At 36.4% G+C, this 18,569-nt stretch overlaps 1 protein-coding gene across 6 annotated transcripts in view; it reads right to left on the bottom strand.

The window, feature by feature from the left end:
- Positions 1 to 18,569, bottom strand: part of Ssl1 (general transcription factor IIH subunit 2 Ssl1) — a 51,848-nt gene that overhangs the window by 11,101 nt on the left and 22,178 nt on the right. For all 6 annotated transcript variants that reach the window (XR_011333851.1, XR_011333854.1, XR_011333852.1 and 3 more), the window contains exons 4-6: positions 15,030 to 15,158; positions 7,515 to 7,688; positions 4,608 to 4,861 (exon numbers count right to left, since the gene is read on the bottom strand). Coding sequence is in view for 2 of the 6 variants with exons in the window: in XM_069834651.1 (XP_069690752.1) it covers positions 4,608 to 4,861; positions 7,515 to 7,688; positions 15,030 to 15,158 (557 nt within the window). In the remaining 4 variants the exon portion in view is untranslated. The remainder of the gene's footprint in view (positions 1 to 4,607; positions 4,862 to 7,514; positions 7,689 to 15,029; positions 15,159 to 18,569) is intronic.

The following is an 18,569-nucleotide window of genomic DNA, read 5'->3' as shown; positions in this document are numbered from 1 at the left end:
CCTATAGATTACAATGAAATTCTGACATATTGAGTTTGAATAATTTTCTTTGGTTATTATTTATGTTACAATACGTATCTTAACCACAAAATTCCGTTACACACTCATACACAAACATAACTGAGAACTTCCATCAAAAAATCTCAACATCAGAGTTTTCTAGTATTACTATACAGAGTGTCTCAGGAGGAATGTAGGATAATGTAGTTTGGCAAGTCTAACATTTGGGGAGAAATTAAGGGGAGAAATACTGGAATGTATCACAATCCCATGTATTATACTTAACATTTTATGCCAGATCTTTTGCACAAGGCAACATCTAAGCACCACAACACCAGTGCAACACACACAACTGAATAAACGTTCACTTAACATTTAATTCGTGCATTCGCATAGTGAATATGTAGATATGCTTTTTGTTCATGGATTTTATAATGACAATGCATTGACTGTTGTTGAGAAATACAGACAACATTTTCCCCAATCGAAGGGTTCCATCTAGCTGTGTATTTTCCCATGTTTATTGGATGTTAACTGAAATTGGCAAGCTACCAATTTACGATGTAAGAGTAATGGAATGGAGAAAAATTCTCTCTGGCGCCGGGATTTGAACCTGGGTTTTCAGCTCTAGGTGCTGATGCTTTATCCACTAAGCCACACCGATACCACCCCGGCGTCGGACAGAATCGTCTCAGATTAAGCTCCAACTCTTGCGTTCCCTCGGGTTGGAGCTTAATCTGAGACGATTCTGTCTGACGCCAGGATGGTATCCAGTGTGGCTTAGTGGATAAAGCATCAGCACGTAGAGCTGAAAACCCTGGTTCAAATCCCGGCGCCGGAGAGAATTTTTCTCCGTTCCATTACTCTTACATCATATGATGACACAGAATATCTGCATGGAAATATCATATGTACTTCGGTACATTAAAATAATATATAAGCTACCAAGTGTTTCATTGAAGTTGGAAAGATATCTCATATGAATTTATAATTCATAGAATTCATAAGGGGAGCGAACTTAGTAATTTGTCTCATGTAATTATTTTATTTTCTTACTGAATTTGTAATAAATTATGAAATAAACTTATTGGAACAACACAAGATGCACCACTTTAAATAATGATTATATCACAATGTTCTAAAACGTAAAAATACGCCTCTCTCCATTTAAAAGTTTGCCCATCAAAAACTTCCTAACCGTTACATTTCGGACATAGGTAATCAATGTAGTTTAACCCAAACTGCATTATCCTGAAGTATTTCACATTCCTCCTGGGATACCCTGTATTTTCATCATATGAGGTCTCTGACATTTGAAACTGTTTTCTTTATGATTATTAATACATAATTCCATAAACTGATCCATTATCAATCATACATGATTTAAATGAGTAAAGATTCTTTCCAATAATTTAATTGTAGCACCAATCTATGTAATTAAAGAATGAAACTATGTGCAACCATGTGGACATAACTTGTTTTTTAATCCGATGAAAATGCTAAACAAATAATTATTATTCAATCAGGTCAGCAATGCTAAATAAATACAACTAATGTTATTCAATCAGTTCAACAATACAAAGTACTGTAAGGCATGTAAAATAATTCAATCAGATCAATAATATTACACAAAAATACATTTATAAAGAACAACTACTTTAATGTGATATCTTGCATAAGTTGCGTCTGTGGTACAACAATAGTGCACTGGTTTTCCATCCAGGCACTCAGTTTGATCCCTAGCATGATCGTCGTAGAATTTGTGGAAGATTTTCTCAGGATACTCCCATTTCTCTCTTTCATTCCACCAACAGTCTCCACCACCACTTATTTTATCTACTGCAATAGTTATAAATAGGCCGAGGTAAAATCTTGGGAGTAGTACTGGTTTCTGATCATATAGGAAGGACTAGGTGCTCCAGGCCCTGCAGCTTATCAGGTACTTGTCTGAAGATAGGACCTGTTCTGTCAGGGCTGAGACAAAATGGCCCATCTATCAACATCAGATTCACGATATCATGTGGGCTACATGTCGGACTTGGATTATTATCATTGTGTATATATTATATACAGTGCACAATGATCTAAAGTAAGCCTAGCAAAGAATTCATCCTGGATCTGGTCCTTGAAAAGACAAGCCAAGTCAGGTCATCATTTCAACGTGAAGTAAATAAAACTTGTCATGTGCCAGTCTCCATTGATGTCCCTCTGCTGTCTGTGGTCACAGGAGAGAGTTGAAACGAGAATGACAGACAAGATGGGCAGAAGCTTGTGAGGGGGGAGGGGGGGTGATGCGACGATGAAGAAAAGGAAAAACTCTGGTTACAGATGCAGATATTTATTTCAACAATTAGTTCCTCCACTGGGTCATGGGCAGAGGAAACAGGAGTGCCACTGAGAAAATCCGAAATATTGAAATTCTTGGTCCCATTACTCTCATGGAAACCAGTTGAAGGCGAGGCTAGGATGGAAGATATAATAAGTGAAGGGTAACAAAGTGTCTGGAGAGAGGGGAAATGAAGCTTGCTCAGCAAGGGACGATTATAGTATAGGGTAGAATTGTGAAGTGGGCAGTTCTCGACTACAGGGGAGAGGGGAAACGGGAGTGACGGACAAGATGGGCCGAAGATTGTGGGGGGGGGGGGGGCTGGTTACTGTTCCCTTCTACTAACGACGAGAACTAGGTACCTTCATTTATCGAACTCGTAGACTTGGTCCGCAATTCCTACCACTGAAGGGGAGTTTGAAGGAAGGACTAAGGTTGAGCAAGCCGGGGTGAGTGTGGGGAGTTGAAGTTAGAAATGCTAGAGGTGAATAGTCGAAGCAAAGAAGGGAAGGTGAGACGTGAGTGGTTTGGAAAGTGAGGTGCCTCTGAAGATTATGGCGTTGACTAGCTCCTTTATAAGAGTCATGGCTCCACTCTGTCACGTGACTAGTGACTTCACATTTGTGCGGACCAATGGGGAGAAAGCATCACCTCACTTTCATGGTAAGTGTTTCGCCTGGCTGTGTCCTGTTGCTATCTGGTGGTTGCAGCAGGCTACAGACACCCTCACTCCACTGGTACAAGTCACATGTGGTGTCACTGGAGTCTGGCTATCCTCTTAGCTCTGGCCATGTGGTTGCTCCAGACTGCTAGGTGCCATGAGCCACTCTTCGGCAAGTTGCTAAAGCAGGAGTGTGGGTGCGCATCCAGTTGTAACACGAGAGGAGAAGGCTGGTAATGAAATTCTTTGGTGCAGTTTAACTTTTAACTCGAAACTATGAAATATAGGAAGGATCGCATGGGCACAAGAAAAATGATAGCTACACAACAAACTTTTAGGCATAGTAAATCATTAATACATTATCCACTGAGAGAAGAGCCTATTTTGTGCTTCATGTAATAATTAATAATGTCCTAAAACACTATAAGAATCAAGTAAGAGTTAATAATATAAGTCCCAGGTCATTGCCAAATTTATTACCTAACATAATCACAATCAAATTCTTGCTAGTTACTCAAGTACAAGCTCAACTTTTAAGATTTTCACGTAGCAAGTCACCATCCATGAATAACACAATACATATAAACACATGTCCCACACTTTGACTTCAGTGTTGTAGTAATACTTGTACTGGCCATTTGTTGAAGTATCTATTAAGTAGGCAGTGATCAGATAAGCAGTGAAAAGTGGTTCGAAAGTGCAAGTTTCAACATGTCACTAACCTTTGTTAATACCACATCAATTACGTTATGGAATGGACTACGACCTTTCAAGATCTATTATGCTAACCATCAAATTCACACTGGTTGACTACATTAAGATTCACTATATACCCACGATTTGAGCAGGCAAACGTCCTGTCCCTTGGCCAACCCCCTCTGCACGTCATCAGCCGGCATTCAGGGAATGTCTGAATGCTACAGAATGATATCATCATCATATCCATCACGTATTAGATCCTACAGGATCTGTTAAGGTCTCATGCCAGCGCTTTCGTGGTCTTCCCAATTTCCTCTTTCCTCTTGGTACATAAGTAAGAATCTGTTTAGGCCATCTAGTGTGATCCATCCTTTCGACATGTTTTTTCCACTGAAGTCGATATTGTTGAACAAAATTAACTATAGGATCCATTTTTAGTTTCTGCAGTATGTCCACATTTTTACGGTGTTCCAGCAAAGAGCATCCCGCTGTTAGTCTCATGAACCTCATTTCAGCTGTCGTCAGCCTTTGCTCATTAGCTTTTCTGATTGTCCATGCCTTGCTACCATAGGTGAGGATTGGTCGAGCTAGTGTTTTATATACCTTTAGCCTTGTATGTTTCTGAACATGGGATGATATAAATATTTAATATGGGGAAACGGAAAAAAACTAAGGAAAAACCCCAAGTACGATCTTGTCTGCCACAAGTGTCACTATGGAGTTTTCGAAACATCCCAGGCCTGACCAGGACTCGAACACGAACTGCCTGCGTGACAGGCTGAAGGTCTGACCACTCAGCCACTGCAGGACAATCAATTACATTAACATTACACGGTTGAACTCAAAACTGTTGCTCACAAAAAAGAGAACACACTTTATTCCTAAACAATGAAGTGGCATAAAAGAGTATACTATTCTTACCATAAACACATTGTGAGAGGAGTTTCCTTCCCTTCCTGCACCATGTGATGTGGAAATCCCATCTTTATCAGTGATGAGTCAAGGAATGTTGCTGCAGGTGGAGGATCAACGTGTTGGTACAACTGATCACGAAAATGACAGTCATCCAGGATTACGCCAAACAAGCCACCTGTCTCACGACAAAGTTTATGGCATACATGTACTTGGGCAGCTAAAGCAATTACTGAGCAGCGGACACCCTGAGATTTCAAATTCTGAAAAACAAGAGGCAAATATATTACTATGCATACAGAAAGAAATGCATAATTGCATGTATGTACATAAATTAAAAATACTCAATTCTCATCCTGATCCACTAAGTGGTCAGTGGGTAACAAATCATTTTAATTACGACATAATTTTGAAACAGCATATAATTGTACATTCTTAGTCTCTTAATTAGATGCCACCTGCTCATATGCCTTTAACATTCTTCCACAGCAAGATGTACTGCCCGTGCCTCACTTCCTGAGCTGTTTCTTTGTGGGGCGAGACGCAGAGGGGGTGAATGGGAGGTCCTGGGTACCACATGTGCCTACTACCCTACGTTCAACACATCGGCCTTTTCAGGATTTGTTTCGTCAGCTATGGAGCAAGATCAGCCATGGACAGGCGAATGTATAGGCTGTCCCCTCACAAAACAAATTATGTCCTACTTATCAATTCCTGTAACTAAACACTAATACCAGTGGTAGACTACAGTCTCTACTTGAGATTATCGACCTAATCGCGATTACGGTTGTCATGTGTACACATCCGTAAACTCTTTCCTCTATGGCAGTGTTCCTCAAACGTTTTTCCACCGCGAAACCCCTTTTAACCTAAAGTGTAACTGCGGAATGCTTATAATATTTTATTAGTATTTAATAGTTAACAGACAAGTGAGAGCTAGTATCTCAATAATTCTGTTCAGTGGGACGAATGTATTTGCTTTTTAAGCCTGCAATCTGGTTTTATGGCGGAAAGTTGTAGTCTCATTTCTATTGTACTTATGCAGTTTGTCTTTTCGGTATTTTGTTTTAGTGGACACATACGCAGAGATTCCAGTGATGAAAGTGATAAGTATTATGGGTATTTTCCGTTTTAGATGTTCATTAGGCCTAAACATATTGTTATTACGCATATTATTGGAATATTATTATTACGTACAATCTTGGAATATTATTATTATTATTATTATTATCATCGGTGGTTTCATGTTATTATTGATTCATATTTTCGTAACATTTATATATTTTTACAGTATCCACAAAGTATAAAATAGCCACGGAGCAACCCAGTCGGCTAAGGCGCTTGCCTATCGATCCAGAGTTGCGCTCGGGTGCGGGTTCGATTCCCTCTTGGGCTGATTACCTGGTTCGATTTTTCCCGAGGTTTTCCCCAACCGTAAGGCGAATGTCATGTGATCTTTGGCGAATCCCCGACCTCATCTCGCCAAATACCATTTCGCTATCATCAATCCCATCGATGCAAAATAACTTAGTAGTTGATACAATGTCGTTAAACAACCAAGTAAAAAAAAGTATAAAATAAAATTTAAAATCATATAGGGCTCAAGGAACCCCGGAACATACTTTGAGAAATGCTGCTCTATGGCAATTCAGCAGTTGTCCAGACTGAACGAAGAGTAGCCTAGTGTGTACCTACATTATCATCGCCATCAGAGATAATAGTGATAGTGGTAACCACGATTAGAGTATCCGGTATTATAGACAGTAAAGACCCCTGCAATGGCACAGGATAATGTTTTCAGAACATGTAATATGCTGCCGTCCCGCATGCTGCAGCTGCCGTGCCGGTCCGAGCAGACCTAAGAGGCGTGGTTATAAGCACTAGGGAACTCTCGGTTCAGGACGTGAGACACGGGCAGTACTATTACTTTCACTATTGTCAATTTCCTTTCTGCTAACTTAAGATCTATGGGAATTATAGTAACCTCTAGATCAGATTAGCTGACACAACGTAAAATGTTATCAAGCTTGTCTCTGAACACAAATACTGCAGGTTCAAATCTTACAGACAAAAATCACCTCCTAGGTGTATTGCATTTGAAAATGAAGATATAGGCCTAACTTCATGCTACTAGGACACAAGATAGAAAATGGAGTTCTTCAACAAGCCAAGCATTAGCAAAGAACCATTACTCACTTTCAACTCCTGTTAACAATTGTGGAGGCATCAGGTAAAAAAAGTGTAGCAACATGTCAATTGAAAATCTCACTCATCCACAGTCTTTTTTTATCGTTATTAAAAAAGTGAATTTGCTGTTCTTGAAGTTCTAAGTATAACCAGGCATTGGATGCTCCAATAGAGTTATGTAATATTGGTGGAAATGGGATAAGATTATATATTGCAAGATGAGTCCAAGGATTCATCATGGACTTACCTGAAATTCGTCTTACAGTTTGTACAGACTGCTGTCTCTATTGGCTAGTCTGCTTATTCCCATGCCATCTAGAGGACGTATCAGCAGACATATTGACCATATACAATGAGTAGGGTTTGAGATCTTGGAAAACATTATCTTTATCTTTTGTAGTGGAAATGGGAACCAATGTGGTATTTGCCTTTCAAATAATTAGATTCATAGTAATTTTTTATGACTAGGGAAACCACTAAAAACTCCAATCAGAGTGGCTGGCTTTGGGAGTTGAATCTGGGATGTTTTACCACTACACCACATTGTTTTGTCAAAATCATAACCTAAAAAAAGACGTTTATTTGTGGCTAGTTTTATTTTTGTAACAAACTGTCGCTATAACATGAGCTTAAATGACCATAATTTAAAATAACTATTGCTGTGTGTTGAATGAATTAACGAAGTTACTCAAAGCTCTACCGTAAATTTAATCAACTCACAGTACTAACCTGAATTGTGACAGATATATCTCCAGGATCACAAGTTGTCAAGCTTCCCATTATGATCAAAATTTCTCTGCTAGCATGTGAAGGTAACATGCGCAATGAACGCAAAGCAAGTTCTAAGGCATTCTGTAATGAAGGTTCCCCACTGCATGGCACCTCATTTAATTGCTGCACTGCCTGAAATCATAACAGAAAAATTTATGTTATTCGAATGACAGGTACATAGATAACTTATCTTTGACCTAAACACAACCTCAAGATTAAAACAATATAACTTGATACAACTTAAAATTAAAACTAATAACGTAACTAAACAAAATCCTTGAAGAACTAAACACAAAGAACTAAACAGAGGCATGAGGCTTCTTGCTTCCCAGTGTCTGGCACATTCTATCAGTGATTTTAGAGCTGGGCAGTGTTGGAGATGATCCCTATTCATCACTTCTTGAAGGTCACAAAGGGTACAGGTTGGATTTTGATAAATACCGAAACAGTGGAGATGCTGCGCCAAGCAGTCATGTCCAATTCCAAAGCCGAAATATGCGACTGCCAATCTTCTTGGTCTGTTAGGTATTGATAGAAGGTCCCTTCTCCAGTGTTTGCCATATGTTTTTTTTTTTTCTGCAAACTCATGGGAGTAGATGTTGTGGGCAACTTCTTTGATGTACAATTTTATTGTCTGGAAGGGTGTTGGTTTAGGAGATGTTTGTAAAATTTAGCACCTTTTTTTTTTTTTTGCCAAGGCATCGGCCTGCTCATTACCAAATAAGTTGCAGTGCCAGAGGACCCACTCTAGTACTGCGATTTTGTGTTTTGCTTGTAATAGTTGTATGGGATTTTGACAGTCTTGGATTGATGAAGAGGAACCTACAGATTCTATGGCTGCTTTGGAGTCGCACAGGATGACAACATTCTTGAATTTAGTTTGATGACATATCAGTTAAGGCTACCCTGATAGCTTCAATTTCACTGTCATAAGAAAAATAAAAGTTGTTGTTTTCTAATGCCAGGCGTTTGACAATAAAGTCATTTGACCTCTTGCACTCCAATATTTTTCAAAGATATTATCATGGCCAGCCACTGAAGCACAGATTTTGAGGTGTTCCGAATCCATTTCTTGGTTTGAGTTGCACAATGGACAGTTAGGGGACTGATATATTCCAATTCTATGCAGGTGTTTGGCCAAACAATCATGGCCTGTTGCCAATCTAAATGCAGCTACAGACGATTTTCGTGGTAAATCGGGAATTAACTGTGGATTTTGATGCAGAGAGTTCCATTTGTTATCAAATTTTGTTTGTTGAAGTCTAAGTATGTAGATTTAATAAATCTTTTCACAAAGTAATACGTAGATTTAGTAACAGGTCTGTAAGTAACAATGCTGCCCTTCTTTGCTAAAGCATCCGCATTCTCGTTTCCCAAGATTCCACAATGGGATGGTATCCATTGGAATACAATTCTTTTATTGAGTGATATTAATTGAGAGAGCATTTTAGTTATTTCTGCTGTTTGAGATGAAGGTGTGTGTTTAGAGACTATTGATAGAATAGCTGCTTTGGAGTCTGACAATATAACTGCATTCCTAAATTTATTGATGTGGCATAGAAGATTCCTGACACTTTCACTTATTGCAATGATTTCACCATCAAAACTTGTTGTTCCATATCCAAGAAATCTATAAAGTGAGAAGAGACAGCACGTAACACCTGCACCGGCACCTTGTTCTCTGGAGATCAAGGATCCGTAGGTGTATAAATGAAGCCAGTTTTGTGGAGGGTACCTAATATTATTTGTCTCTAAAGACAATTGTTGTAGTATTTCAGTGTTTACTTCTGATTTCAGTATTTCTTCTGTTAAATTTAGATTATATTCTATATTTAATAGAATTAAAGGGTTAGGTTTAATTTGTAAGTTTTCTTTTAAATTCGGGATATTGATTTTCTGTTTTAATTCTTAAACAATGGATATGAAACTTTTTTGAGTTTTCAATCTACAGAGAGGACTGTATGAATGCCAATTGTTTGCTGGTAATCTGATAAGTTTTTCATATTGAATCAGTGCTTTTTCTTCTATTGTCATTTTGATGCTGTTGATATTAGTGAGGAATCTCATAGAATCTATTGGAGTTGTTTTGATTCCACCAGTAATGAGTCTGAGAGCTTGGTTTTGAACGTATTCTATGTCGTTTATGACAGGTGAAGTAATTAAAATTTCTCAGCAGTATGTCAGCACTGGCTGTATAAACATTTTGTACGTAGTGTTCAAAGTATTCCTAGAGCATCCCCATTTCTTTCCTGCTAGTCTTTTTAGAAGGGAGAATCTTTTTTTACAAGCTTTTTCAGAAATGTATTTCAAATGGTTGCTCCATGTTAACTTACTATCGAAAATAACTCCAAGATATTTAGATTTTCTGGGGGTTCTGTGTGAATGAAGTAGCCACCAAAACGTTAAAATATGGTGTTCACTTAAATCGGCTACAACTTGCCATTTTTCACTCCGATATGAAATGAGTACCATTAAGGTAAAATTATCCAGAGGTAAAATAGTCCCCCAATCGGATCTCCGGGCGGGGACTACTTTAATGGTACAGAATCAACTAAACATCTTACAATGGAATGCTGGCGGTATAACATCAGCCAAGAAGACTGAACTAGCCAATATACCCTCAGATAATAATATAGATATCTTCCTTATTCAAGAAAAATAAAAGTAAATAATATTATATAACCTAAAACTCCCACAAATAAGAATGCATAATGTACTAAACTCGTAATTTTCTTTAAACACACATTTTAATAAAGTCGTGACTAAATCAAAAACGTGTGGTTAATATTTCCTCAAGAATATTTACAATGAAACTGTGTTTTAAAGAATCAGTGTCATAAAGATTATACATTCTCCCTCGTTATTCGTTTTAATAGTTTTGTAACAATTTAATATTCTTTAAGATTTGTATGCATTAGGACATATGTTGCAACAGAAGCCAAGCAACTTGCATCTAGAGACATGGTGCAGCAATATGAGACACCAATACATATGTTCACACTTATGTCATGATTAGGGATAGGATTTTGATGACCTATAAATCATGAAAAAATGTCCTAAAAACAATGCATTTATGACCTAAAAATCTTTCAAAAATGCCCTAAAATACATAATTGGTTTAGTAGGAAAAGGGGTTTTGTACTACTTAATATTTAGATCAGTAATTAAATTAAATTAAATTATAGTACCAACATTCAAGTTTATTTAATTTTACATATTTTTTTCTAAGTAGTACACTTTAATTAATTATTTTACCTGATGTAGTTTCCATGTAGTCCACCATAAGGCCACTCTTATCCGGAACTAGCAGCTATAGAGGAGTCTATATTGAAGGGGTGGTTGAACTGATCCATTACCTGGGGTGTACTATGTTAAAATGGCAGTATTTGTGTAGAAAGAAGATTGAAATATTATACAAAATAATGGGTATTAATGGACAAAATATGTAGAGAAAATATCAAAGAAAATAAACATTATTTTACATCAATAATGGAGATTTATGGTTAAAATTAAATGAAAATGTCTAAAAAATGACCGAATAAAACAAAAAATGCTCTTATGAGTTCGAACAGGCAAAAAATGCAAAAAAATGCCCTAACAAATATGTCTTAAAACACTCAGTTTATCATATAACATATAAATACTAAAGCAGCAATGTTTCTGGCTTACTAGAAAAAAGATGCAATTTCATAAAAATTCTAGCCCTAGTCATGATATAGCAAAAGGAGACCAACTTTTATTTGGAGACATGTCTTGGCAACATGCGACAGTGATGTGTTGTTCCCGAAGTTTCCCTAATTGTAAGGCAAATATCAGGAAATCGCATGGTGGATCTTCGGCCTCATCTTGCCAAATACTTTAGCTTCCTTGGTATTGTTGAGGCAGGTAATGAAATATATCCGTTGAAACCAAAGTTCTTAAAACAATACCCCACACAGACAAATTCTTATAGATAAGGAATGGATTCTTTAAATTATAGGTTGTCCAGGACTCAGCATTGCATTGAACGTGTATTTGGGATATTAGTCAGTACGTGGAGATGTTTGTAAACTTAAATAATTCCGAAGAAAGTTAGTACATACATACATACATACATACATACATACGGGTTCTGCCCATGGGTAGGTCTTTCATTGCGAACCCAGCATTCTCCAATCTTTCCTATTTTCTGCCTTCCACTTAGTCTCCACATATGATCCACATATCTTAATATCGTCTATCATCTGATATCTTCTTCTGCCACTAACTCTTTTCCCATTCACCATTCCTTCCAGTGCATCCTTCAGTAGGCAATTCCTTTTTCTCTTCCTGATCAGTTTCAGCATCATTCTTTCTTCACCTACTCTTTCCAACACAGCTTCATTTCTTATTCTGTCTGACCACTTCACATGATCCATTCTTCTCCATATTCACATTTCAAATGCTTCTATTTGTTTCTCTTCACTTCGCCATAATGTCCATGTTTATTATAGTAAAATGAGTTTGTCTTCTGCAATGCACAATATATATATTTATAACTGAATTAGAAGGGGTGTCTAGCTTTCTGCTACATTTGAATATTTCATTACATTAAAGCAAGATATGCCTGCCTCAAGACACTACAACTATTATGGAACAACAGTGAGTGAAGTAAGGGAAACCTACGAGTATAAACATATTTTATCAGTTCTACTGGTGAGGTACAGTTTCAATAAAGCATATTATTTAAAATGAACAGTTCTACAAGTATAGTCTTGCATCCCATTTCTTGGAAACATTAAAATAAAATGTGTTGCTTCCTGCAGCATGTTATGGCTAATAGCTACAGTGCCTTTATCCAAGAAAATACTCTGGTACTCATTTCTTTTAGAGCTGAGTGAAATTCCGAGCCATACCATGGCCAAAAGGATTAGATCAATGGAGAAAATGTATTACTCCATAAAAAATCAAACCCGAAACCTTCTGGCTTGCAGTGTGCAATGCTTAACCATAACATTACTGCATAGGGATACTCAAAATTATTATATTGTATATGTATCACTCTCTGATAAATTGACTTGTATATACTGAATACAAACAAAATCTAATAGTTTAAAAGAAATCACTGTACAGAAGCATATAGCATGTCAAAAACCACTTTCTTTAGTATGAGGGATAATGAAAGTGGGTATTTTTGTGAAAATTTCAATATCAGTTTCTGCAGCATCACAATACTTCATACTTGATATATGAGGTAGAGTAAAATATAAAAAGATCTACTTATCCTGTCTTTTTTTGTGTTAAGTTATTTAGATAGATACAGTGACATGGATGACACAAGTAGTTCAGGAAACTTATTCAAGTACAGTAAAATCCCTCGTAACCAGTACCCAAATAACCAGCAATACCAAAATATCGGCACTTTTGGGTGGGTAAAAAAGAAGTTTAAATCTGCCACATTGCCACAGTCTGGGCCATTAGTTTTTCCACATTAGGAAGTTCGCATGAACTTTCACTTTCAATGAATATTCGAACCTAAAATTTCTGTTGTGTGACGTGTTTTAATAAAGAAAATTCACACAGTTTTTATGTTTATTTAGTTATGTTCGGGCTGTCAGTGTTGCCACATTAGGAAGTTCGCACGAACTTTCGTTTTCAGTGAATATTCTAACCTAAAATTAGTGTATTATTTGTGTTATGCGCTATATTGGAGAATTACCACGGTACCTTTGAACCGTGCCGTTACATTTACCACCAAATTTAACTACATACACAATGTTGCCAACATAAGAACATGATTTTGGTCTGTGGTGTCGTTAGAAGGAGAAATTTGTATCTTTTTCTCTCTACCTCCTTCGTTCTGAACATTACTGAGAGATAGCACCACTGTTACTCTCATCTATTGCAATGATTTTTCTCTGGACCACCAATTTGCTTGGACGACATTTCTACATAGAAGATTAAGACAGATCTTACAAGCGCTCTCCAATAACTAACAGTATGGTCATCAAAACTGTGTGTCCATTTTATCTCGAACTAAAATCTCTCTCGCATTTTCTTTTGTTTCATCACAGCCAAATGGCTTTATCTCTTCAGTATCGATGTTTCTAATCGGTCATGGCCTTTATGACAGTTTTTGTTTCGTAATATTGATAGACGGTAATATAATGAAAGCGGTGAATAATTTCATGGCCCCTAAAAGTTTTTTTTTTTTTTTTTTCCCCGTAAAAGGCTAGGTATTTTCTTTAGGCTACAAATAAAACTGCAATGCAGTCATAATTATGTACTTAATGCTTTGGTGAACATTGACCGGAAATTTACTTTCCCTTATTTAAATGATATTCCGTGAACCATACCTTTTTCCTCTTTATTTCGTTGTCATAACCTACTTTAAGATCTTACTACATAAGCATTTTCTTTTAGTGCATTCAAAACATCGACGTTGTACTGCATAAATCTTGCACTTGACTAATAGACTGATTTATTTAAGAATATAGTCGCGAATTTTACTACCACCATTTCGATTGTCTTCTGTTTGACATGGCTCGGTATGGCCCAGTGACTAGTGGCCAGCAAGTAACGTCGACTATCGTATCGACATTGCTCTGCCGTGGGTATTATCCAGTTGTTCCGTGTTATGTAATGTGTTTTAATAAAGAAAATCCATACAGTTTTTATCTTTAGTTAGTTATGTTCGGGCTGTCAGTGTTGCCACATTAGAAAGTTCGCACGAACTTTCATTTTCAGTGAATATTCCAACCTAAAATTAGTCTATTATTTGTGTTGTGTCATGTGTTTTAATAAGGAAAATCCATACAGTTTTTATGTTTAGTCAGTTACGAGTAAGGGATAGAGAAATAAGCTTCATATGGCTGCAGTTTCAACATTTGGCATCATGAAATACGAACTTTTTTTTTTTTTTGATCTGGCAAAATCTCATATCCGGAACTAGCCTGTCTCTTTGGTGCCAGTTAAGAGGGATTCCACTGTAAATAGGATAATATCAATGTACATCCTTTGATACGGAAAATGGTTGCTCTCCTGCAGTGTGAATTTGTTTAAGTGTTGTTCAGGTTAATGAGAGATTGACACGGGGAAATATTAAACATCGAGGTCCGAGGATGAAAACAAGTTGTAACAGCGATGTATCTGTATGTCACGAAATGACATATTCCTTACAAAGGCTTTATGGATTAGCGATAGAGCTCCTTCTTTTCATACAAAAACAAGGCTTCGAATATTTCTATATAAAATGCATGCAAGTAAACACAGCGCATATGATGATTTCCAAGCTATTCTGAGGTGGGACTTAGTCTTCTGAATAGCAACCAATTTCCGTGTCAAAGGGTGTACATGATAAGAAAATGTACAATAATAGCTTCTACTATTTAATACAAGTATCTGATGTAAACAATTATTAAAGGTTCAATCTTCCAGAAGAAAATGAACTTGGTAATAAAAATTTGTTTTTAATTCCCAACCACAATGTTCACCAAAGTTTCATATCTTCAATACCTTTATGTGCTTCCTCGGATTCCCAGCTAGTTCACTTATTTTTTCTGCACGTTTGTTTTTTGTTATGATGATTCCCATCTGGCTTATTGGGTTCTGATCAAAGAATTCATCGATGAAACCTTCCAGTAACTGAAAAGAGTAAAATAAATTATTATAGCATTCTTGTAAATCATATTAACATTAATAATCACTTTCTATATGTTATACTAAGGACCACAGTCATGTGTTATTTTTTTTTACATGTTTCATTGATAAGATATTGTAATCAATAAAAGGCCAAAAATAAATATCAGGTGTACCGAATTTTGTATTCTCTAGAAATAATGACACTACACTTCCAGAACCTCAAGTTATACACGAAAAGTTAAGATTTTAAAGTATATAATACAGGATAAGTAATCTGTACTAATTTCCATCCAGAGCTCGAAAATTCAATTCGGAGTTTGCCACACATTTTGCAAATGGTGAGATGGAGCATCATTTTGTTGATAAACGTCATTTGACTGCAGATGATGCAGCTGATAAAAGGCACAGACCTGTGTGTTCTGCTGAAACAATTAGAAGACTCGTTAAAAGATTTAAAGAAACAGGCTCAGTGAACAATCAAAAATCAAACAGAAAACGTAGTGTTCTTACAGAAGAAAAAATAGATGAGAATGGTGAAAGATTGGGGGTCATTTTCAGCAATGACTGTGAGCATGGTAAGTCCAAACCATTGAACATTTATTATTAGTACTGTTATGTCTGGTAAAAGTGCCAGAAAAATGGTTACATGCTCACAGGAAACCACGTTAGCAGTGGGCCATGAGTCACGCACAGTTTTCTCGCATCACAACATAATAATGTCTCTGTATTTGACCTAGTGATCAAATTTAAATCTTTCGTGTCAAATAACAAAGAGGAAAGTTTGAAAGATATCCTTCTACACAAAATCTGGGTAAAATTTTCATTACAGTTGTGTTTCTGTGGAGCAGTATTCCAAATTGCTGAAAATTGTAGAATTTTATTTATCTGTACTTGGGCATAATGTTGAAGGAGTATTTTCTTTGACTATTACACTTTTACTACATTATGCTACTTTTGACAAATAAAACACTATGGAATAATGTGTTTCAATCAATCATGGCTGCTTATCCTACAATTTTTATCACCTCTCTAGCATTTTTCTTTGTTTTTGCCAACATTATACTTTCAATAATTGTATCTTTTAAAATGATTCAGGTTTATTTCATCATCCTTAATTTATATATATATATATATATATATATAGGGTGATTCACGAGGAAAAATAAAAAATTTAGTATACGATATCTTAGGCCATTTTGAGTGAAAAAATTCATATGAACATAGATCCGTTTTCGAACAATGGCGGAGCTAAACGCATTTTTTTGGTAAAATGTCTCGCTCCAATGTGAATCAGACATTACCATATGCTGCTGACATGAAATGAGAGACAAGGTCACGGATCACAATGAATGACGTAACATTGGAATCTGCATTGTGAGAGATTGGATAAATTCATTCAACTCACAAACCGGATGACGGGGCATTACAAATGTCCAATTGCCCGCCCTTATCTGATGTCATGACACAGATCCCGCGCATAACACAAATACACTATCACTTATCAGTTCACAGCAGTTCAGTCAGCTACTTAGAGTACAGTAATTATACAGGTACAGTTATCGGAAGTGTTAAGTTGTGTTTTTCAAGATGCTTTATAAATTTTCGACTGCAGAATAAGCCAATATTGTGTATGTTTATGGTTTGTGCGATGGAAGGTCCTTGTGTGCTGTTGCTGAACATGAACGATGCTTTCTGTATAGGAGAGTACCAAATCGAAGAGTATTTACTGTCTATGGGGTTGAATGAAAGACTTGGTATACCAAAGGAAGGTGAAAACAAGAGAGGCGCTAATCAACCATACTTTGGATGCTGCACGCCGCATAAAGAACAGCCATGCGCAACTCTCCCGGGCGATGAGTGCAATTCACGCCCAAGCACAACAGTGTATTGAAGCAGAAGGAGGTACCTTTGAAAATGTGCGAAAACATCGACCCCGACATCTAGAATATTAGATATGTGAATATAAACTTTAAATTTGTCCTTCATCTGTCTCTAAATGCGAGTTGGTACAATGGAATCCCAGAAACCTATATTCATATGAACTTTCTGACTCAGAATGACTTCAGAATTCACAGTCCAAATTTTTTACCTTTCCTCGTGTGTCTGTGTCTGTGTATGTGTGTCTATATATATATATATATATATATATATATATATATATATATATATATTGGTTAATTGAAATGGAATGCAACTGTTTTAATAAAAATGAAACTGAATCAACAAAGCCTTCTTGACTAGTAATCATCCATAGAGTTTAATGAAGATTGTATAGTTGGCTGATCATAACACACTACTGCCACCTAGCAGAATATTTGTAATAATGAGATGGTGCAATAGTACATTTTCAAGACAGTTTAGTATTTTAGTAAGTCAATTAATATTTTATTGCATTAGAGTACTTTATTTCTTCTAATATTTATATACTTTCTTCTAATTGTGTAATATTCAATTAAATCCCACTCGAGTTTTGATTTCCTCTAGATAATTCAAAACTTCTAATGAGATTACTGTAGATAAATGCTCAGTGGACAGAAGAAGCAATGGGTTATCACTTAAGTCAATAAATGCAATTCTGCAGATACAGTATAATATGAAAGTGTAAATTGCAGTGAATTTCATAAGGTCATTCAGAAACAAACAACGTTTCTTTCTTCTGTTCACAGTTCTGCGAAGTAAATGAGTTGTACTAATGGTAATAATGTAATGTCCATGCCAAATAAGGTGATAGATAAGATAAAATGTATTACTGAAGTGTCCCACCTTCTCCATATTAAGTATGTAAGTGGTACCTACTTATATTGGTTCACAGTAAATAAATGATATTTAGTGTCCATATTAAATACAGTGTAAGTTCCTCAGAAATTCATGCATTTCCTATTGTTGATCATGTCCTGGTTTTGTGTTTCTTCATTATAGCATCCTACACAAATTCAAAGGTTCAGCTTCATTCCAAGAGGACAGAAGGAAAAAAGAATTCTTATTTTCACTGTTTACTTATTAACTCTGGAAACCATTCACTCACCTCAACAAATAGTCATCGACGTTTTTCCACAGGAATGTAATATTCACCACACACCTCCAATTTATATCACTAGGGCATTCAATAAGTAATGGCAACAATGCTCCTAGCAGTGACCACTGAAATCTTGTAGTATGTAATACAGCAGCAATTATTTCATAAATATGCAATATTGAAAGTCTCGAAGTAACCATATTTTGTAAATACAGTGACTGTTTCTGATTTGTAGCCCTAACAAATGTTCAGTAGGTGCTCCATAAAAATCTAACTTGCAAGAGGAAAAAAATGCAACTCAGTGCTTTAAGGTATTAAAAGAAGCTTATGGGAGAGAAGTTCTACCACAATGAACTATTGCAAGATGGGTGGAAGCGAGGCATTCACTTTCAATCAAG

Source organism: Periplaneta americana, chromosome 9 (genome assembly GCF_040183065.1).
Source record: "Periplaneta americana isolate PAMFEO1 chromosome 9, P.americana_PAMFEO1_priV1, whole genome shotgun sequence".
NCBI lineage: Eukaryota > Metazoa > Arthropoda > Insecta > Blattodea > Blattidae > Periplaneta > Periplaneta americana.
This window is presented reverse-complemented; position numbering and strand designations above follow the sequence as displayed.